Raw genomic sequence first — 18,683 nt, 5'->3', positions numbered from 1 at the left:
GTAAGTGGATATTCTCCAATGTATTCCCCTTCTGTTACTTAAACTGCCCTTATAGGTTTCTAATGTGAATATAGTTGACGTGGAATGGAAAAACGAGCTGGCCTTTCTGAGGCTTATATCTTCATGTTGGCGGCGACCAGTGCATATCTTTTGTCTTGTTCCCCTTTTCCCCTTCTCCCCCGCAGGCGTAATTTTTTGCGTTTTACGGAAGAACCGAGACAAGTGCAAGGTAAGTGCAAAGCACGAGTCACGCGCGAGGGGAGAAGCTAGGAAAAAAGAATTGTGCTTTCCTCCTCTCCACTAAAAAACGCAAACACATTACGCTGGTTCTGAAGGTTTTGATAGGTGATATGAATACTGACAAAAGGTGGCTGAGAATTGTGATCCTAATAAGAGACTTCATGGTGTATGTACCCAGAGTTTCTCTCTCCGCCCCTTTTCCTCCATGTGTGCCCAGTTCACTATCAGTTTCTCTCTCCGCCCCTTTTCCTCCATGTGTGCCCAGTTCACTATCAGTTTCTCTCTCCGCCCCTTTTCCTCCATGTGTGCCCAGTTCACTATCAGTTTCTCTCTCCGCCCCTTTTCCTCCATGTGTGCCCAGTTCACTATCAGTTTCTCTCTCCGCCCCTTTTCCTCCATGTGTGCCCAGTTCACTATCAGTTTCTCTTTCCCCTACAGAAGCAACAGCAGCGACAAGGATCCGAAAGGTTTGTAGTAGATATCTTTTGTTATTTTTATTCGCTTAGGCGAAAAAGAGAAAAATCGCGTATAGATAGTAGAAGACTCTTTGCAGCTGTATTCTTAGCAAGACACTTTACTTTTACGGTAAAACAAAACAGAACAAAACAAAAAAGAAAAATCAAACAAAAAATGAAAATTGAATTGGTAAGCAACACTTTGGGTGGGGCATTCTGTCCTCTTGCCCAACAATTCGCCCATCGGGAGCCTTTGATTCGGACTATTTACGAGACGATATTTTTCGATTTTATTCGCCTCTCTTTTGCTGTAAATATCTTAGAAGATTTTTCCAGAATTTAAGAACGCTGTGAGCCTGTAAGGAGCACAATCCTGAGCGGACGACATGGGGTCATCTAACCAGTGCATGTGTAACCAATCAGATCATAGGATTTAGCAGACCTTGCCTGCTCACTGAGCACCATGTGATAAAATTTAGCAATTGATGTTATTTAGGAGAGCCTGTTGTGCCGTTTTTTCACTCTTCACTTCTTTTTTTGGTTTGTTTATCATCAACAGAGGAATTGGTTCTGGAGGAGAGTCCGAAATGGAAGCTTGTGTCAGAAGTGTTAGAAGAGATTGAGCGGGGCGATGCTGATAACGACAAACGTATTTGTTGCACTTCAATCTGTGCTTCGTTTGATTGTCCGTGATTGTTACATCAACCAGTGATCTTAAATTACCACTACGATTGCAAAGATCTTCTCGTCGTTCTCTTTCTATTCCTATGCTTTGTTGGCTAGAGAGCGCCGTGCAAATTACTGCCCCCAATGTTCAAAAACTAGTCAGTGTTTTTCACTTTAGAGAGACGAAAAGAGAAACCTTTTTTTGGTAGTAGCTCTTTAAACGCTTTGAGACGTGCCTTAATTTGCAATTATTTTTCGAAGAAGTATTTAACAAGGAAAGCATTTCAATTTAAGGCATTGAGATTTCCGTTTGTATTTTACTCTTTTGAACTGTGAAGCCGCCAAGATGAACCTGAAGTTGATTTTCCACTCTCGAGATTTACGTTTGATATCTCTGTGCACCCTTCAATTTTGATCTAGGAAATATCATTTATAGTCTTTTCACAAGATTGGTCCTTGATTTTGTTGTCGTTTCTAACCTCGCAGTTCTCAGCTCATATTCTGTTGCTTGTCTTAGCCAGAAAGGCTTCATACAATTTATTTCTTGAGTGTTACGAGCGCGTACTATTTTCTGAAAGTACACTTTCAGATGCTGAAAGATAATACGATTTACATGTTTTGCTGCATTTTTTTTGTTAGTTGATGAGTGATGTATTTTGTTCCATCCTATTTTACAGTTGGACCTGGGCATGTTCTGATTGCTGCTTATGACGAAAGGACATGTTCACAGCTCAGAGATGTTAGTGCTTATCAAGCGCCTTTTTTTTTCTCTCGGCTTATAGCTTACACCGCATGATATGCACCAACTTTTCAACTAAGTAAACTGATTATTTCGTCGATTATTTGGCTAGCCGAGAAAGATGGATGCCGTAATTTATAGATACAAAAGTCCTTTTTTTCGTTTGGTTCAGTTATTTTGTTCGTTTCTTTTTTCCGAAAATGTTTATATTTTTTCCTCTCAATGGTACGACGAACCTTCCAACGAAGAGCAGTTAAAAAATATGCGGTTGGTTTTTTGCAAATAAATTCTATCTTGCTTTACCATACCTTTTTTCTGGCTTGCCTCCGAGCATATAGTAAGTGGGCTTTGCACTATTTCCATAGAGTAAATACAGGAAAAATTCCCTTCTATCTTAGTGCTAAAATTCTTAACTTTGTCGAGAAAGTGAGAGAAGGACTGTTGATACTTACCAGTTGTTCTCAAGAGTTGAAGTGCAAAGGCCTTTTAAATGTTGTCGCTTTTGTTGAATATGAAGGTAAACTTTTAACTTATGTTGATAATCCTGTCACACCGTCACGGCTAAATGCGACGATTTCTATAGTAAACTTGTTGATTGGACTGTGATACATTTCCCCCATGGATTTTCAAATTATGCAGAATGCTAATTGTGATGTTCTCATCGATTTGTAATTTAGTACCTCTGTGACGGCGGCGAAACTGTTCTCACTTGCCTTTACAACAAGTTATTAAAAACTCCAGCAACAATGGGTGAGACATCAGAGACAGGTAAATGTATGTAAACTCCTTCAAACCACTGCTTTGTAATCCACGTTTCCTTTGTTTATTCAATGTAGTAAAACATTATTTGCCTTTTTTTCGCGATATGATAAAGTTTCAGGCAATTGATTTTCTTCTCCTTTTATAAAGGATGTAGGCAAAGAAATTCGCTTTTTCGCATGAGGCCTTCTTTCCATTCATGAGTCTTAAGCAGGTTATTATCTCAACAATCAGCTATAATCACATCTGGAGAGTTGAAGGGTAAAGGCCGGGTGCTTCATCATGGTTTGCGTGTCTCGAAGTAACTATCGCTTAACTTTTTCTCCCTATCAAACTTCGAATCGAATTTATCTCTTTCCCTCATCTTCCCCGAACTGACAACATCTTTTTAAAGTTGATATGGAGTACGAATGCTTTAAACGTGATACTTTCCTAAGGTTCCCAAAGAGTATCACATGATGTAATATTGCAACTTTTGTTTTCATGTTATAGCTTCTGTTAGTGGAGAGACTTTGCGAGGTGATGCAAGTGCAAACATCTTTAATAAAAAGGTAAGGAAACTTAGGTTACAAACAGAATGGAAATAAACGACTACCGGTAACTAGGTAAACAAAAAAAAAGAGATAAGTGAATTCATAAGTCAGTAAATCAATCAACAGATCAATCAAGGTGGTCCGACGAAACGCCAAAAAATAAACTAAACTAATATCGAGATCCTCCGTAACGGCTCTAAACATAAACTTATCTCGAGATTCTTCGGAGCAGTTCTCTAAAACACTCTCCACTGAACTTTATAACTGTGAAATGACTGCTAATTGCGGACAAGATTATTCGACAAAGAGTGTCGCCAAGTCGCATATATTATGCGACAACAACTAAAGTTATTACGTAGTTGTCTGGTTACAAGTTCTTGAACACCTTCTGCGCAGTCTTTTTTCAATCAAAGTGTTTTCGGCACAAGTAATCAATTCGTTCTTAAGTGTGTTGTCTGAATTTTTTCTCGTTTATTTCTTTTATATTCGGTATTTCTATTGGGAGGAGGGGCACTTGTGCTGTCGTGGACAAAGACTCTCATGCTTAGAAAGAGAGATTGTAGTGAGCATATGTGGAGTTCCTCACTTTATGATAGCATTGTGACCTAGAGAGTAAGGCTGTGTTGCACGGGACGACTTTGTCGCACGATTTTCCCGACAAATCGTTGCTTGAACATTAGAACACCACGCAGGATGATAAAGGGTCTCAGAATGAGCCATGTGTGCCGATTTCTTAAGGTGGCTGAACACAGTTTTTGATACATTTGTTTCTTTCACTATTTTCTCTAAAACCCTTGATCTCTCGGTCGCCAAAACATAAAGTTTGTTTTTTCGATAGTTAAGGTGACGTATGTGCCATTGTCATGGTGACACGAATAGATATAAATAGGCAAATAAAATCGGTTTTGTTACTTTGTAGAAAATCTAGTCATTAGATTGTTTTCATAATTTGCACGCAAGGAGCTTGTAACGATACTCACAAGTTAACACCATTTTGCTAAAAATTTAACAGAGGTGTTTGATTATACCTTGTTGAATTTTCACTCGATTTTCTAGAATTTCCTTTGTTTAAAATCAATTTTTTCAATACTCCAGTTACTTATTTCCTAAAGTATTTTTGTGCCATATTTCGTGAAATTCTAATGAGGGGTTCTCAAGAAATAGGCATATTTCCAAGAAAGCAATTTTCCATTCAATCGCAATTTTTTTTACTTACTACGCATGCGCTACAGTTAACCGGCTTCTTTCGGTAACGACGAAAAAGCTGAGAATTGCTGGGTTCTTTGCACCGTTAACTTTTCTAACATATCTTTGTAATAAAAGATTAAAGCCCTCAATACACTGCGCCAACTTTAGAGAAAAATATAGCACAGATAGTGCGGGTACGTGTTGAGTAAATAAAATGACTGCTCTATTGACGGCAGGTTTGTTTTTCACAATCCATGTGCGCGCGCTGAATTTCATCAGCAAAAGCGTGCGCGAAAACTGTGTTCAGCCACCTTAAAATCTCACTAACCAAAATGAGAAATAGTTATGCAATTTTTTCGAGACCCTTCCTGATCATATTCTCTCCCCACTTATAAACGAGACTTATAAACAGGATGATGATGGTTCAGGGCGATGTCCTGGAAGAAATGGTGTTCGACATGTCTGAGAATACAATGTAATGAGCTAAGTGATTCATCAGCATCTTAACGATCTCTATTTAACTAGCTCTAGGGGAATCCTTGTTTACAATATTTGCCTCATTAGCATAAGCAATACAGTTTCTGATGGAGCTAAAAATCAATCAGTTCTGAATATCGAAAGGTCAAAGTACGATTAACTCGGCCATTGAATACGAGCCTGATGCATTGAATACTTTTTGTGCAACACGGGTTTAAAAACTCAAAATTTTACATAGAATGTATGAGCTCATTAGCGCTTTTGCCACTCAGAAATTTTGCAGTTTTTGATGGACTATTTCTCCTTGAATATTACACCCAAAGAGCTAAAATTTCACCATGTACTAAGGTTTTCTAGCTCTTTAGCTGCCTGAAGTCAATTTGTATCTAACATGCTTCCTTCTTTACACAAAGCCGTATGCAAATGAGCAAAAATGTAAACAATGACGTCAGCATGAATCCGCCTATTGAGGACCTAAGGTTGGAATCTCTTTAATCACGATATTTACACCGTTCTACCGTTTTAGGACTCCTAAGAACTTTTAATGTAAAATCAATTTTGAGGTTTCTTATCGCCACTTATGTTTGGAGTGTTATCCCCACAGGACCTCCAACAGTGAGGATTTATTTATCACGTATTTGTTTTGATTCCCATTGTATTTCCAATGCAGTGCAGTTTTGATAGATTTACACTTTTAGCCGTTATACGAACTGGACTTGGAACATTCAACTAACAACAACTATTCACTTGACTCTGATGATGACTTCCGCTCAGGTTGTCGAAACGTCAGTCTGTCACCACCACTGACAACAGTCCTCCGACAAAAAAAAAAAACAAAAAAAAGACAAAAAAAAAAAAAACAACAGATGTTTGATACAAAGAGAGCGTTTATGAGGTTCCTCGCTCAAATATCCAAGAGGAAAAATAAACTCTTCATAGTGAGTTTCTCCCCGCCTTTTTTTTTTTTTTTTTTTTTCTCATTTAGAACAACGCTATAAAGGCAAAACGAAGCTTATGGTTAGGGTTAACGAGTTTGCAGATGCGTAAGGGGGAAATGACATTTGACGTTGTTACAATCATCCTGTCGAATTACTGAAAGAAAGAGTGATTTGTACTTACTGAGTGCATTGTCGATTTAAAAGGACACTGTCGACAAATCAATAGCACCTAAATTAAGAAACGAAAATTAAATTTAATTAAGATGTAAATCAATCTTTTCCCCATTTGTTTTATATTCGTTGTCATTTCAAGCCAAAAGAAGACAAATTTCAAGTTGAATGACAAAAACAAAAACAATAACCGTGAATTAAAGATCAGCTCTCATTTATAACGTTAATCGTTTCACTGACAGTGTTAGATTTGCCCGAGGGAAGGACCTTTTGAGAATCCATTATTTACTCTCAGGAAAAGTTCGTGGAATGTTGTTTCCTTCACGCTCAGAAAAAGGGTAGCAGTGTTAACAGCTTACTTTTATAACCCAAAACCCGTGAACGACAATGGTTAATGGAACATTTAGTTTATCCACGACGACTTATGACTGTCCCTATCTGAAAGGCTTCGTATGGCGTAAAACCAACTTTTCCGAAGAAACTTTAGGACCGCTGGTGGCTACAACAGTGATCAGTTTGATTACAGTTCTTCCCACTATCTTGTTGAATGCGATGGTCATCTTTGTTGTGGCAACCAGGTGCCGATTGCAAACAAACTCGAACATACTCCTGGCATGTTTGGCGGTAACAGATCTAATGACCGGGGTGGTTCTTCACCCGATATTAATCGCGGTGGAGCTGAAACGAATCTTCGGCGTTGCACCATTTTGCACCCTAGAAAAGCTGTTTGCTATCTGCTGTTCACTCTTTTTCTCTTCTTCAATTACTCACCTGATGTTAATCAGCGTTGATCGGTACATTGCCATTAAACACCCTTTGAGATACCAGGAAATTGTTACCAAAAAGTGGATGATAATCGGAGTCGTTTTAGCTTGGATCATTCCTCTCCTTTGTACAATTCAAGAAATCTTTTTAGCCGTTGCAGACACAGGAACGAAAATGTTTATGGCCTATTTAAATGCGAGACACCTCGTTCGCAACATCATATACGTGATGTCCATTGCCATTATGATCTACATTAACGTTTATATTTTTTCTGAATCGCGACGTCAAAAGAAGCGAATTAAATCCGTGCAAATTCAACTCGAAGAAGCGAAGGGGATTAAGAAAAACCAGAAAGCAGCAAACACTCTAGCGATCGTTCTAAGTGCGTTACTTATGACGTTTTTACCCACAGTTATCGTTGTGGCCTTCGGAATCAGGCGTTCTTCTGGAATCAGGCCAGATAACGTGAAAGAGATCAGTGCTAAAAAAGTTGTCCTTGCCTGGTGTTCGGCATTGTTTGTTTTGTTAGGTTCCCTTTTTAACCCCATCATTTACAGTTGGCGTAGTAGAAAGCTTCGCCGCGCTTTTCTCGAGGTATTACGTTTCCAACAGCCTGAAAATCGCTGGTCTGAATAGCAGACCCGCTAACATAAAATTCAACCAACCATAGCTTTCTCTCTGCAGTGGAAGAGGAACCGACTTTATCGCTCCAAATCTTTATCACTCATCTTAAGCCGGACAAAATTTCTTCGTCAAGAAAAATATCGAGTATTTCATTGTTTTCTGCAATAGTGAACCAGTTTTGACATATTTTTTTTGAGGTTCGATTTAACTGTAAACCTTTGCACCTATTGACGGTAATTTTCTTGTTTTTACAATTAATTGCAATTATCATCAACTGTTTTAACAGATTTTTGTTTTCGCTTCGTTCCGAATTGATTTCAAACGGAGGGCAATTATTTCATCAAATAGCAGAAGGAAAATTCTGAAGAGAAGCATAGTAGATGGAACCAGGAAATTTGAACATTATCACGCAAACAAGTGAGACTATCGAGTTTATTGAGTGGTGATAATATATAAAAAAAAAATAAAAAAAAAATATATATATATATATAGGCCTGTGAGTAATTTACAGTTTGTGTCCAAACTTGCTGAAAGTGCAGTTGCTAAACAACTCCATCATCACATGGTAGCCAATGATTTATTTCCAGTGTTAGTCTTCGTACAGAAAGTTTCACAGTACTGAAACCGCACTCTTGAAAGTGAAAAATGAAATTCTCTTAAATATGAATAAACAGCATGTCACAGTGCTTGTTTTGTTAGACTTGAGTGCGGAATTTGACACCATTGACCATTGTATTTTACTGGAGAGACTCAGTTAAATCCGAGTTTGGAATTCGTTGATAAGAGAAAAAAAAATGCTGTGTACTGTTGAAGTATTAGCCAGTCCGCTGCGCCACATTTGCGCAAACTCTGCTTCAGTTGAAAAGTTTAAGATTAACAACTGACTTGATGGCGACAATATTCATATAGTGGACATCTCAGCCTGTGGACCATATTTATCTGAACAAAGTAATCTTCCCATTTTTAATTACAGTACCAGGGAGAACCCCCTAATAGTCTTTGTCACATGAACACTTTTTGTCATCGAACAATGTGTCGAAACACAACTTTAATATACTGAAGCTTTTGTAAAATTTTGCGAGTGCTTGTAAAAAGAAAAGTGTAAAAATAACTATTTTGTAATTTTCCTGAAAGTGGACCCCCTGATCTATGAATCAATACAAAAAGTCCATTCCAGGCTTCTCATTTATCTTTATCCGAGTTCAGTGGCTCACAGCCACTTTGATCTGAAGTTTTGTAGACAGTTCACTAGTATTAATGATACTTCCGGTGATGTGATGGTTAAGTTTCTTACCCCAAGACCACAGCACATGACACGGCAAGAAACTAGAACCCGAGTCCAGCGCGCAAACCGCAAGGCTTATGCGACAACTATTTTTTTTTGTATTTTTGTGAACGCTAGTGACTAGTCTGATCGTTCGAGTTAGGGTAGTCCTGGGAAGGAATGTTGTTGGTGGTAGTGATTAACTTTTCGACAACCTTAACGAAAGTCATTATCAGAGTTTTTCAGACTACCCTCGCCTGGAAAATCAGAGTACACGAAACGATCAAATGTTACTCCTGGGTTCAAATCGTTTTGTAAAGTAACTAAATAAATCAGATCTCGGTAGTTAACGTATTGATCAAAATAATATCATCTTTCAATTTTGCAGGATTTACCGTCGTCGCGTCAACTCCCTGTTAAACCTGGAACTAAAGGGAAATCAAAAAGGAAAGCGGCTGCCCCAAAGAAGAAAGCGCCTGCAGATCAGTCTGACGAAGGGTATAAAATTATTGCTTAGTATCCTGGTGAAAGTTTCTTTAAATTACTCTGACAGAGACCATTTTAATTTCTTAACGTGGTTGAGTTTAGATGCCTCTGTTAAAGAATGCTACTTTACTCTGTTGGTTGTTTGTTTTGTTTTTTTTTTTTAGTTTCTTCCTGGAGGCGTTCGCTGATTTTTTTTCCTCTTAAACTGTTTTGGTCCTTCCTTGGAGTTGTCGCTTTTTACGTTCGTCGGGTTAATGACTCGTTAGCAGGGGTTTCAGTTCGTTCGTTGGGGCGGCATATAGTTTGTTAATTCACCTGTTTGCTCGTCAGGTATTTTAATGAGTGAGAAATTATTTTTCTGATAATTTTCTGATAATTTTCTTTTTTCCATTAAGCAACACTGCATCGAAGACCCAGTTATTCAAAGGTATCTTTAATTTTTTTATTTATATTTTATTTTAATTCAATTTGAACTCTTTTGATTCCCCCCAAAAGTTGGGAGTGAAAATGATGATTAATCATCTGTCAAGATAGGGAATGTATCGTGGATCATAAAACAACCATAAGGACTCATTTTTGTTGAACCCTTCCACTCTCTAGAATGACTAGCATCTAATTTCACCCTACAATATCACCCTTGAATCAATATCAATATCACCCCTGAATCAATATGAATATCACCCTTGAATCAATATCAATATCACCCCTGAATCAATATGAATATCACCCTTGAATCAATATCAATATCACCCCTGAATCAATATCAATATCACCCTTGAATCAATATCAATATCACCCCTGAATCAATATCAATATCACCCTTGAATCATGATCAATATCACCCCTGAATCAATATCAACATCACCCCTGAATCAATATCAATATCAATATCACCCCTGAATCAATATCAATATCACCCTTGAATCAATATCAGTATCACCCCTGAATCAATATCAATATCACCCCTGAATCAATATGAATATCACCCTTGAATCAATATCAATATCACCCCTGAATCAATATCAATCTCACCCTTGAATCAATATCAATATCACCCCTGAATCAATATCAATATCACCCCTGAATCAATATCAATATCACCCTTGAATCAATATCAATATCACCCCTGAATCAATATCAATATCACCCTTGAATCAATATCAATATCACCCCTGAATCAATATCAATATCACCCTTGAATCAATATTAATATCACCCTTGAATCAAAGTCATGAGAATGAAGGATATGATCGCCAACAGGAGAAGCTCTTAATTGCATACTGGTGGTAGGGTGTAAAGGTAAAACTGCAAATTCACAACGGGTTGTTTGCTTGTTTATGATATTTATTTACATAAGTTCCGAAGATGTTAGAATTGTAATGGTAATGATTTTGAAATTACTATCAAAATGTAGTGCATTGGAAAGTAAAGGGAGCTTTGAAAATTCTTTGTTTTTTCTTTCCAAGGCTCAAGATCAAACGTTCTTTTGAGGGTAAGCTTTCGACTGTATCCACATCATACATGTGATACGTAGATACTGTTGACAAATACAAGTAACTGTAGTTTACTTATCGTATGAGCAAGTGCGAAAAGTTATTTAAGATGAGCTAGATAAGATCTAAAAACAGGCATCATATGGGGAAACATATGTTTGTAAACATAGATGAGGAAGGTTTTTGAGAGAAAAGAATCAGAGATCTGCCTTAAGGCAGCCGGATGATACAAACAACACACTAAGGGCGGGTAGCTTCTATCTGCCTCGACTTTTTATCGCCTACTTGTGATGTTAGTCTTTGTTCTAAAAGGCCTTTGAGATTACTCTTTTGGTGATCTATTTATTTATTTTTTTTATTTTGTGTAGGTTTGTCTTTTTCGTTTTATTTACTTTTTATTTTATTTTTTGTTGTTGTTTTGATAAGCAGTTTTGTTTGACACTCTATCGAAAACCCTTCAACCTTGGTTATTTTTATGTAATTCTGTGTCTGCGTTTGTCATTAAAGTGATTGAGTTAGTTTGCGTAACAGAGTCCCTCAGGCGATAAATCAGAGATATATAACGAGGTTTTAATATCGTTACTCCTTCAGCCAGGTGAAGTTAACAAAGCAGCAGAACATGACTCTCCTCCAATAAAACTGCTGTCATCACGGATGACCATCATTCATCCTCTAACAGGATGCAGGTAAATAACAGTTATTATTTTTTTTCTCAGATCGTGAGCGGGCGGTATTCTACGAATCCTGCACTCTGATTGGTTCCGATAGCGGGCAGTATTCTCCCCATCCGGCTCGCTCACGGCGGGCGGTATCCGTTTCGCTTGAGTTACTTTGCAGAACATCTCAAGGTTCATATATTTTGAACTGCGGTATTAGATACGTGTGATACACGATACTCGCAGTAGAGAGCGCTATTTATGCAATAGCGAAAATCGGACCTGAAAAAAAATCAGGCCTGTACGGGATTCGAACTACTGACCTCTGCGATGGTCAGTGGTTCGCAGAGGTCAGTGGTTCGAATCCCGTACAGGCCTGATTTTTTCAGATCTGATTTTCGCTATTGCGTAAATAGCGCTATCTACTGCGAGGATCGTGCATCATACATCTCAAGCTTCGTTGCAGTTTTTCTCAAATATATCTCATTTTCCCAGCTGGGCAGAATTTCTCAGCAAAGACTTCGATCACGACCTTTTGGCGATAAATAATATTAATTCTTTCTTCTCTCTTGCTCTCAAATCACTTTGGTTTTTCGGCAAAAATTGATCTCGAAGTAAATATGTGGTACTAAATTTGTTTACAAAAAGATTGAAACGCGGCCTAAAAACGATTTGTTATTTAATAGTCCTTCAGAAAAAGTAACTCAGAAAGTTGAATCGAGAGGTAGTTGCAGTTAATGATTACGTTAATCAATGTGACTCTCAATCGTTAATATTTGAATTCTTCAACACAATTTGTTCGTTTTTGAAAAGTTTAGCGAAGTTTTGAGTTCTTCTATAAATACACTTTCGCCTATTCTTTGCAAGTACCTTGAATTTGGATATTTTTACCATAAATTTCACCACAGTAACCGAAGGAATTCGATGAGGAATTCGCATTAAATCCCCTTGTGTCTAGCTGGAAAGAGTCTCACTGTCTTCAGCTTTTCGGTGGAAGAAGAACCGATTTACACACACCATTACAGAAAACAAACGAGCAAACTGACAACTCCAAAGCACTCATTTACATTCACTTACAATTTGACTTTCCGTGACATTTTAAAACGGAACAGAGGTAAATCTTCGAAGATTAATCGTCGTTGGAAATAAGCAATACTTTTCGTAAGATCTCCGAAGGTTTTTTTTTTTTTTTACGAGAAGATCGTCGCATAGTCATTTAACTCTTGCGTGTTTGTCGTACCAGTACATATATCTTATTAACCAAGCGCGAGGGCCGTACTGGGAGAATATCGGCCCGAGGTCTTGACAGTACGGACCGAGCGCAGCGAGTTCCGTACAAGAAAGACCGAGGGCCGATATTCTTCCAGTACGGTCCCGAGCAAGCTTGGTTAATAAGAGAGTTATTATACGACTGAAGTTCAAAGGGACACAAGTGTGGTATTATTCGGGACCATTCGGGACAGTGCCGGGTCCAATACTAAGAGAATATTGGACCGGCAATAGAGAATTTTGATTGGTTGATTTTAGTTATTGGCCCTCTGACTGCCCGAGTCGTGTAATAATTGTTTTATTAAAAACATTAAATTAATTATTAAATTTTATTAAATTTTTTAGCCCTTTTTAATTTTAAGCTGATGCGTACGCTTACCATATTTGTAGATTATGGTATATTTGCTCATATACCATAATGGCTAAGCCAATAAAAAGTCTTGAATTGCATTATCCAATGATCCAGTTTTTAATAATTAACAATTATTCCACAAGCGCGCGTTGGATATGAGATGATAAATAGCCAACGAGGCGCGTAGCGCCGAGTTGGCTATAATCATCTCGTATCCAACAAGCGCGAGTGGAATGATTGTTTTATTAAAAACATTAAATCAAATTATTAAATTTTATTAAATTTTTTAGCCCCTTTTAATTTTAAGCTGATGCGTACCCTTACCATATTTGTAGATTATGGTATATTGGCTCATATACCATAATGGCTAAGCCAATAAAAAGTCTTGAATGGCATTATCCAATGATCCAGTTTTTAATAATGTTGTATATCATATGAGGGGCAAAATTACTGAATTTTGATTGGTGAAGACAGAGGGCATTTTTTCTTAATTTTGTAATTGCCCCGGGCAAAAGTACTTGAAAATGATTGGCTGAAAATCGCTTAGCAACGGCTGCCAAGGTAAAAAAATTTCTGTTTGTTTTGTAACAATGGCGTCCCGTTTTGCGCGAGATCAGTAAGAAAACATTTTGCCCCTTATATTATAAACAAGTAATCACATGGTTCCTCGTAAAATTAAGGATTAATATAACTTGTTTTTTCGGAAGTTGCAGAAATTGCCCTCGTCGCTGTGCGATTCGGGCAATTTCCGCAACTTCCGAAAACACGCGTGATATTAATCCTTAATTTTACTCGGCCCCATGCGAGTTCTTATGGCAATCATTTTTTTGTATATTTTAGAAAAAAATAAAAATGTTATTGAGCAGCATAGGTCGGTCCGTGTTGGGAAAAACTGTGCCCTCTGTCTTGAGTACCGCCCGAGGCTTACGGCCTCGGGCGGTATCCAAGACCTTGGGCACAGTTTTTCCCAATACGGACCTCCGGCTGGTCAATAACATATATTTATTATCCAACTGTGCTTCGTAGAGTACAAATAACGCGCGAGACGAGCACAAATATCACGCGATATTTGTACTCCAGAAATATCCGCGCGATTCGCCCGCACTGAAATAACAATTTTGGCGTGCTTAATAATAAATCTCTTATTAAAGGTTTCGTTGTGTAGTATCGTTGATTATTTTTACGAGTTGTGCCGGCACAACTCTTAAAGATACTCAGCGATACTACACAACAAAACCTCTAATAAGATATATTTATGCTCTGAATACCTGTATCCCCCTAAAGCTGTGCAAATATTTCATTTAGTAAGTTCATAAAAACCGCTGCGGCAATGGCGGACAAGCAAAGAGCTTGCGCCGGCTAATTGTGACTATCGTAATGTGTGGATGTCTATGCTCATACGTAAAAAAGGACTGAATTAAGCAGTACACCGCAATTCTATCGGCTTTAAAGAATTGATAACCAACTCGGGTTGTTGAGAGAATGCATGCAAAAGGGTCGAAGGGAATGATTTCCAGACATTTCTGAGAGGATTATTAAGTCAGTAAACCGATAGAAAGGGTGCTATATTGCTCACAAAATAGTTGTGGTTATATCGGTGTGGTGAACAATAGGTTCTTGATCAATCAAAGCGTGCCTAGTATCTAAGCTATTTCATTATGGTAGATAAACAGATAAACAAATCAACAAGTCGACAGAGAAACAAAAATAGATGAATCAATTAAAAATTACACGAATTTATTAATGTAGTAACAAATGTATTAGTGAATGAACAAATGTCTTGTGTTAGTAAAAGAAAACCATATAAATCATGATCTGAAGGATGTAGAACCGTAAATATTTTTTTCCTTTTGTAGTGATCGTTACAGTCTCTTAAGGACTCTTTGGGAAGTAGAGCCGCGATATGTTGTGCTATATGATGCACAAATGCAGTTTATACGCCAGCTAGAGGTATTTTTAGTGTTTTCTTGTTTTGGGTTGTCTGATTTTCTTTTAAAATCTACTAACAGTATGTTTTTTTTTTGGGCCATCATTCCTTTGTTCATTGTTTTTGTTGTACCTCTTGCGCACATTTGTAGACAACAGCTATTTAATAAAGAAGGTTACGAAGAGTAGGCCATTCCAGGGTGATGTGGATTCACGAAGTGAATGCCTAATAGCATCGAAAAACTGTATCTTCTAGGTACAAAGCGATTCTTACCTCTTAAAATTAATATCTACTTGATATTAGATTCAGTACACTTGGTACGACTCTTTGTAGTCCGGTTTATAAAAATGCGAAAAAAAAAATGGTCGGCCAGTCGCCCGTAGTTTTGGCACTTCCTTGGTATTGTTGTACAAGTCAGTCATGGAGATTGTTACGCTCTCTCTCCGACAGGTTTACAAGGCATCCAGACCTGGAATTCCTCTTCGTGTTTATTTCTTAATCTACGCGGGTTCAGTCGAGGAGCAGGTAGTGATTCACAGGTTTTTTTGTTTTTGTTTTTTTTTTTGTTTTTTTGTGCAATTTGTGTCAAACAAACTTTACAGGTGTGATATGATTTCTTAAACCATTATTTCAGAAATACTTGACAACTCTTCGGAAAGAAAAAGAAGCTTTTGAAGTGCTGATTAAAAACAAAGGGGTTGGTTTATTTCTCTTTTATTTTCTAGACCTGAATTACACTAATTTATTAATCCACGCCCAGATATGTAATTAGCTATGTAAACGTCTAATGCTGTATCTTCGGTGTAACCATAGAACAGAACGATAGCTACGATAATCAACATTACTCAGGACCTTGGAGCCTCAACATTTTGTTAAATGGGATAACTTATGAGTGATTTTCTGACTGTTTTCTGGTATCGATTAAGAGCGTGCTGTGGAAGCCAAGGGTACAGTCTGGGACTAGTCGTTGTTAACAATTAAATTAAATAACAGTTATTCCTCGAAGTGGAGAGAGTAGTAGTGGCAATCTTTTGCCGAGCTGCGAAGCGGCGAGGTGAATATCCACCGCTTTCACCGACACAAAGGTGAAAAATTTTCTTCGTACGTACCCCACAGAAACCAAAAAAATTAGCTTATTTCTGTAAATATACCAAAAAATGATCGCCAAATTGAATTTTTGACGGGCGATTTTGTCTCTTCGTCTTCTCGGAGGTGAATGGTATTTGCTTATCACTTCCGTACCAGCCAATCAGTGTGTGCGAAAGCACTATTTAGCTGTGAGGTAGACACTATTTAACAACTAGAGAAGCCTTGACTGTGCTCTGTTCTGTTGTAAAGCACGCAGCGGCTAGAGCGCAAACGAAGTGTAGGGTGAGACACGAGACGTAATCGAGTGTTTCTCCTCACATTCCGTGGGCGTGAATTTATATGAATGGCAGGTTTTCGATCATCATTTTTTTCGCAACACTGCATCATCTGCATTTTTGTGGTGAGGTATGGTGGCCGATCACTGCCATTGGTTTTTTTTTTTATCAAAAACGGCGTTGAAACATCATTTTTTCTTATTAAATGTATTCAAAATGAATTAAAACAAAATCAGTCTGACACAAAGACAATATTAGATTAAAAACAAAAACTAGAGCGAATTGAAATAAAAAGCAAATGAATTTGAAATGGGAAACAAATACAGATTGAAATTAAAAGCAAAATCAACTCAAATCAAAACTCAAATCAAAACTCGAATCAAAACTAAAATCAAAATTGCGTCGGCCTATCGCTGCCACTGTATCCCACAGTGCATTGCATGCTTCTACACGGTACAACGGACCAAAGCAGACTGGGCACTAATATTGCTTTCGCTATCCATTTGCTTTCTTTTCGTTTAAATTTTGTCTTTGTGTCAAACTGATTTTGTTTGAATTCATTTTGAATACATTTAATAAGAAAAAATGATGTTTCAACGCCGTTTTTGATAAAAAAAACGAATGGCAATGATCGGCCACCATAGTGAGGCTCTTGTTTGGCTAATCTAGTTCCCCTTTTTTTTTTTTTTTTTTTCTTTTTCTCTTAATCTTTATTATCATTTTCACCCCTGTGATGGCAGACCATGGTTGTCCCGGAAGAGCGTGAAGGTAAAACAAATGCTGCCATGATGTTGAGTAGAGATCCGTCCAAGGCGACTGATGCTGTGAGCACAAGAAAAGCAGCCACATGTGACGAAGCAAGTAAACAATCTAGAAAGGTGCAACAATGGATTGATTTAGTGCAGAGTTATTAATAAACGAGGTGTAACACTAAAAAAATATATGGATAAACAGTTTGGTAATTTTGGTATCCTTAATGGGAACCTGTGACAACGTAAGATTGCTTTATGGGTGGGTCAGTAGCGAATTTCGTACCATTTTTATTAGAAAGTTTGACAGTATTCCCCATTAAGATTGGCGGAAAGTTCATATTTAACTTTGCTTTTCATGATTCTCTTACAAATGTGATTTTCAGTCCTTAATATAAAAGTTTTCCTTTTTCAGCTTCTCTCTTTTGTATTCCTTTTTTTTTTAAATAAATAAATAAATAAATAAATAAATAAATAATGAATTTATGTTACAGAACAGGCGCATGGCCCTGATTAAACTTTCCCTCTTATTAACAACGAGGCAAAACTACTTTCAATGAACTGAACGTCGGGGGCGTTTAATTGAGGCCTTTCTTTTCATAGGGGTCCTGAACTTTATATGTGGTTGGAACTGAGGTGACATACCCTCCTTTAATTTGAAAAATTCAGTCGTGAAAGTATTGAAATGAAAAGTATAATTCGTGAAGAAAACCCAGTAACAGTTTGTTGTGACCGTATGAAGGCAAAATTGTTCTGTTTCGACCAACTACCACTGAGTCTCGGAGGATGTTTGATAAATAATCAACCTAGATAAAAAGAAAAGGCAGAAAACTGTACCCCGTTAATAGAGGCTGGCCTTACTGGTCGGTATCACGCCGGACTCACCAAAAGCAACGTTTATTTAAAAAATTTAAAAAATGAAGTAGGTGCATGTGTAAATCTATTCTAAAAGTCCACACGAAGTAAATAGAGATATAAAAAGCACCTAGGACAGAAAAAGGCCGAAAGTCTAGATATTTCACTATTCTTGAATTTAGTCGTTAAGGAGTAAGCTTGACACATAAATAACCACTTGGTGTTGTTTAAGGTCATTGTCGACATGCGGGAGTTTCGCAGTGAGCTTCCTTCACTGATTCATCGGAGAGGAATTGATGTTGAACCTGTAACTTTGGAGGTTTGTTCATAATTATCCTAGTTATATTCCTGAGCTTCGACCAATTTGGTTACCTGGACGAGTACCAAAATTATGCGGCGACTGAATTTGCAGTGGAAGTCGCCAGCTGGGTGACCTGCGTTGGGTGATCATGTAGCAAGCTGTAGCGTTTACATAACATTGTACTTGTGGGGCTCTGTTCTGCAATTTGTATCACTACCATAACAGTGATACTTACTATTCTTTGACACTTACAGGTTGGTGATTACATACTTACCCCAGATATTTGTGTGGAGCGTAAGAGTGTGAGTGATTTGATTGGCTCGCTTAACAGTGGAAGACTGTAAGTATTTGTCTTTAGTATAAACGTGATCTATAGACTCTATCTGTCATCACATAGTAGAGATAATAAAAC

At 37.6% G+C, this 18,683-nt stretch overlaps 2 protein-coding genes across 7 annotated transcripts in view; both read left to right on the top strand.

The window, feature by feature from the left end:
* The window catches only part of LOC111326805 (DNA repair endonuclease XPF), a 37,455-nt gene that overhangs the window by 14,133 nt on the left and 4,639 nt on the right, over nucleotides 1–18,683 (top strand). For 4 of the 6 annotated variants that reach the window (XR_015993099.1, XM_088738220.1, XM_088738222.1 and 1 more), the window contains exons 14-28: nucleotides 679–707; nucleotides 1,255–1,344; nucleotides 2,039–2,100; nucleotides 2,778–2,874; nucleotides 3,352–3,410; nucleotides 9,208–9,317; nucleotides 9,701–9,732; nucleotides 10,772–10,797; nucleotides 11,390–11,484; nucleotides 14,932–15,025; nucleotides 15,453–15,527; nucleotides 15,637–15,699; nucleotides 17,107–17,244; nucleotides 18,203–18,289; nucleotides 18,526–18,611. Coding sequence is in view for 5 of the 6 variants with exons in the window: in XM_088738220.1 (XP_088594346.1) it covers nucleotides 679–707; nucleotides 1,255–1,344; nucleotides 2,039–2,100; nucleotides 2,778–2,874; nucleotides 3,352–3,410; nucleotides 9,208–9,317; nucleotides 9,701–9,732; nucleotides 10,772–10,797; nucleotides 11,390–11,484; nucleotides 14,932–15,025; nucleotides 15,453–15,527; nucleotides 15,637–15,699; nucleotides 17,107–17,244; nucleotides 18,203–18,289; nucleotides 18,526–18,611 (1,143 nt within the window). In the remaining variant the exon portion in view is untranslated. The remainder of the gene's footprint in view (nucleotides 1–678; nucleotides 708–1,254; nucleotides 1,345–2,038; nucleotides 2,101–2,777; nucleotides 2,875–3,351; nucleotides 3,411–9,207; nucleotides 9,318–9,700; nucleotides 9,733–10,771; nucleotides 10,798–11,389; nucleotides 11,485–14,931; nucleotides 15,026–15,452; nucleotides 15,528–15,636; nucleotides 15,700–17,106; nucleotides 17,245–18,202; nucleotides 18,290–18,525; nucleotides 18,612–18,683) is intronic. The other 2 variants (XM_022930882.2, XM_088738221.1) reach the window with 1 other exon arrangement.
* LOC148720067 (adenosine receptor A2a-like) lies at nucleotides 5,543–9,201 on the top strand. The gene has a single exon (XM_088738225.1). The coding sequence runs from the start codon at nucleotides 6,554–6,556 to the stop codon at nucleotides 7,565–7,567; it is 1,014 nt and encodes a 337-aa protein (XP_088594351.1). The 5' UTR covers nucleotides 5,543–6,553; the 3' UTR covers nucleotides 7,568–9,201.

This window comes from Stylophora pistillata, chromosome 11 (assembly GCF_964205215.1).
Source record: "Stylophora pistillata chromosome 11, jaStyPist1.2, whole genome shotgun sequence".
NCBI classification, from domain to species: Eukaryota; Metazoa; Cnidaria; class Anthozoa; order Scleractinia; family Pocilloporidae; genus Stylophora; species Stylophora pistillata.
The sequence above is the reverse complement of the archived record's forward strand: the minus strand, read 5'-3'. Positions and strand labels throughout refer to the sequence as shown.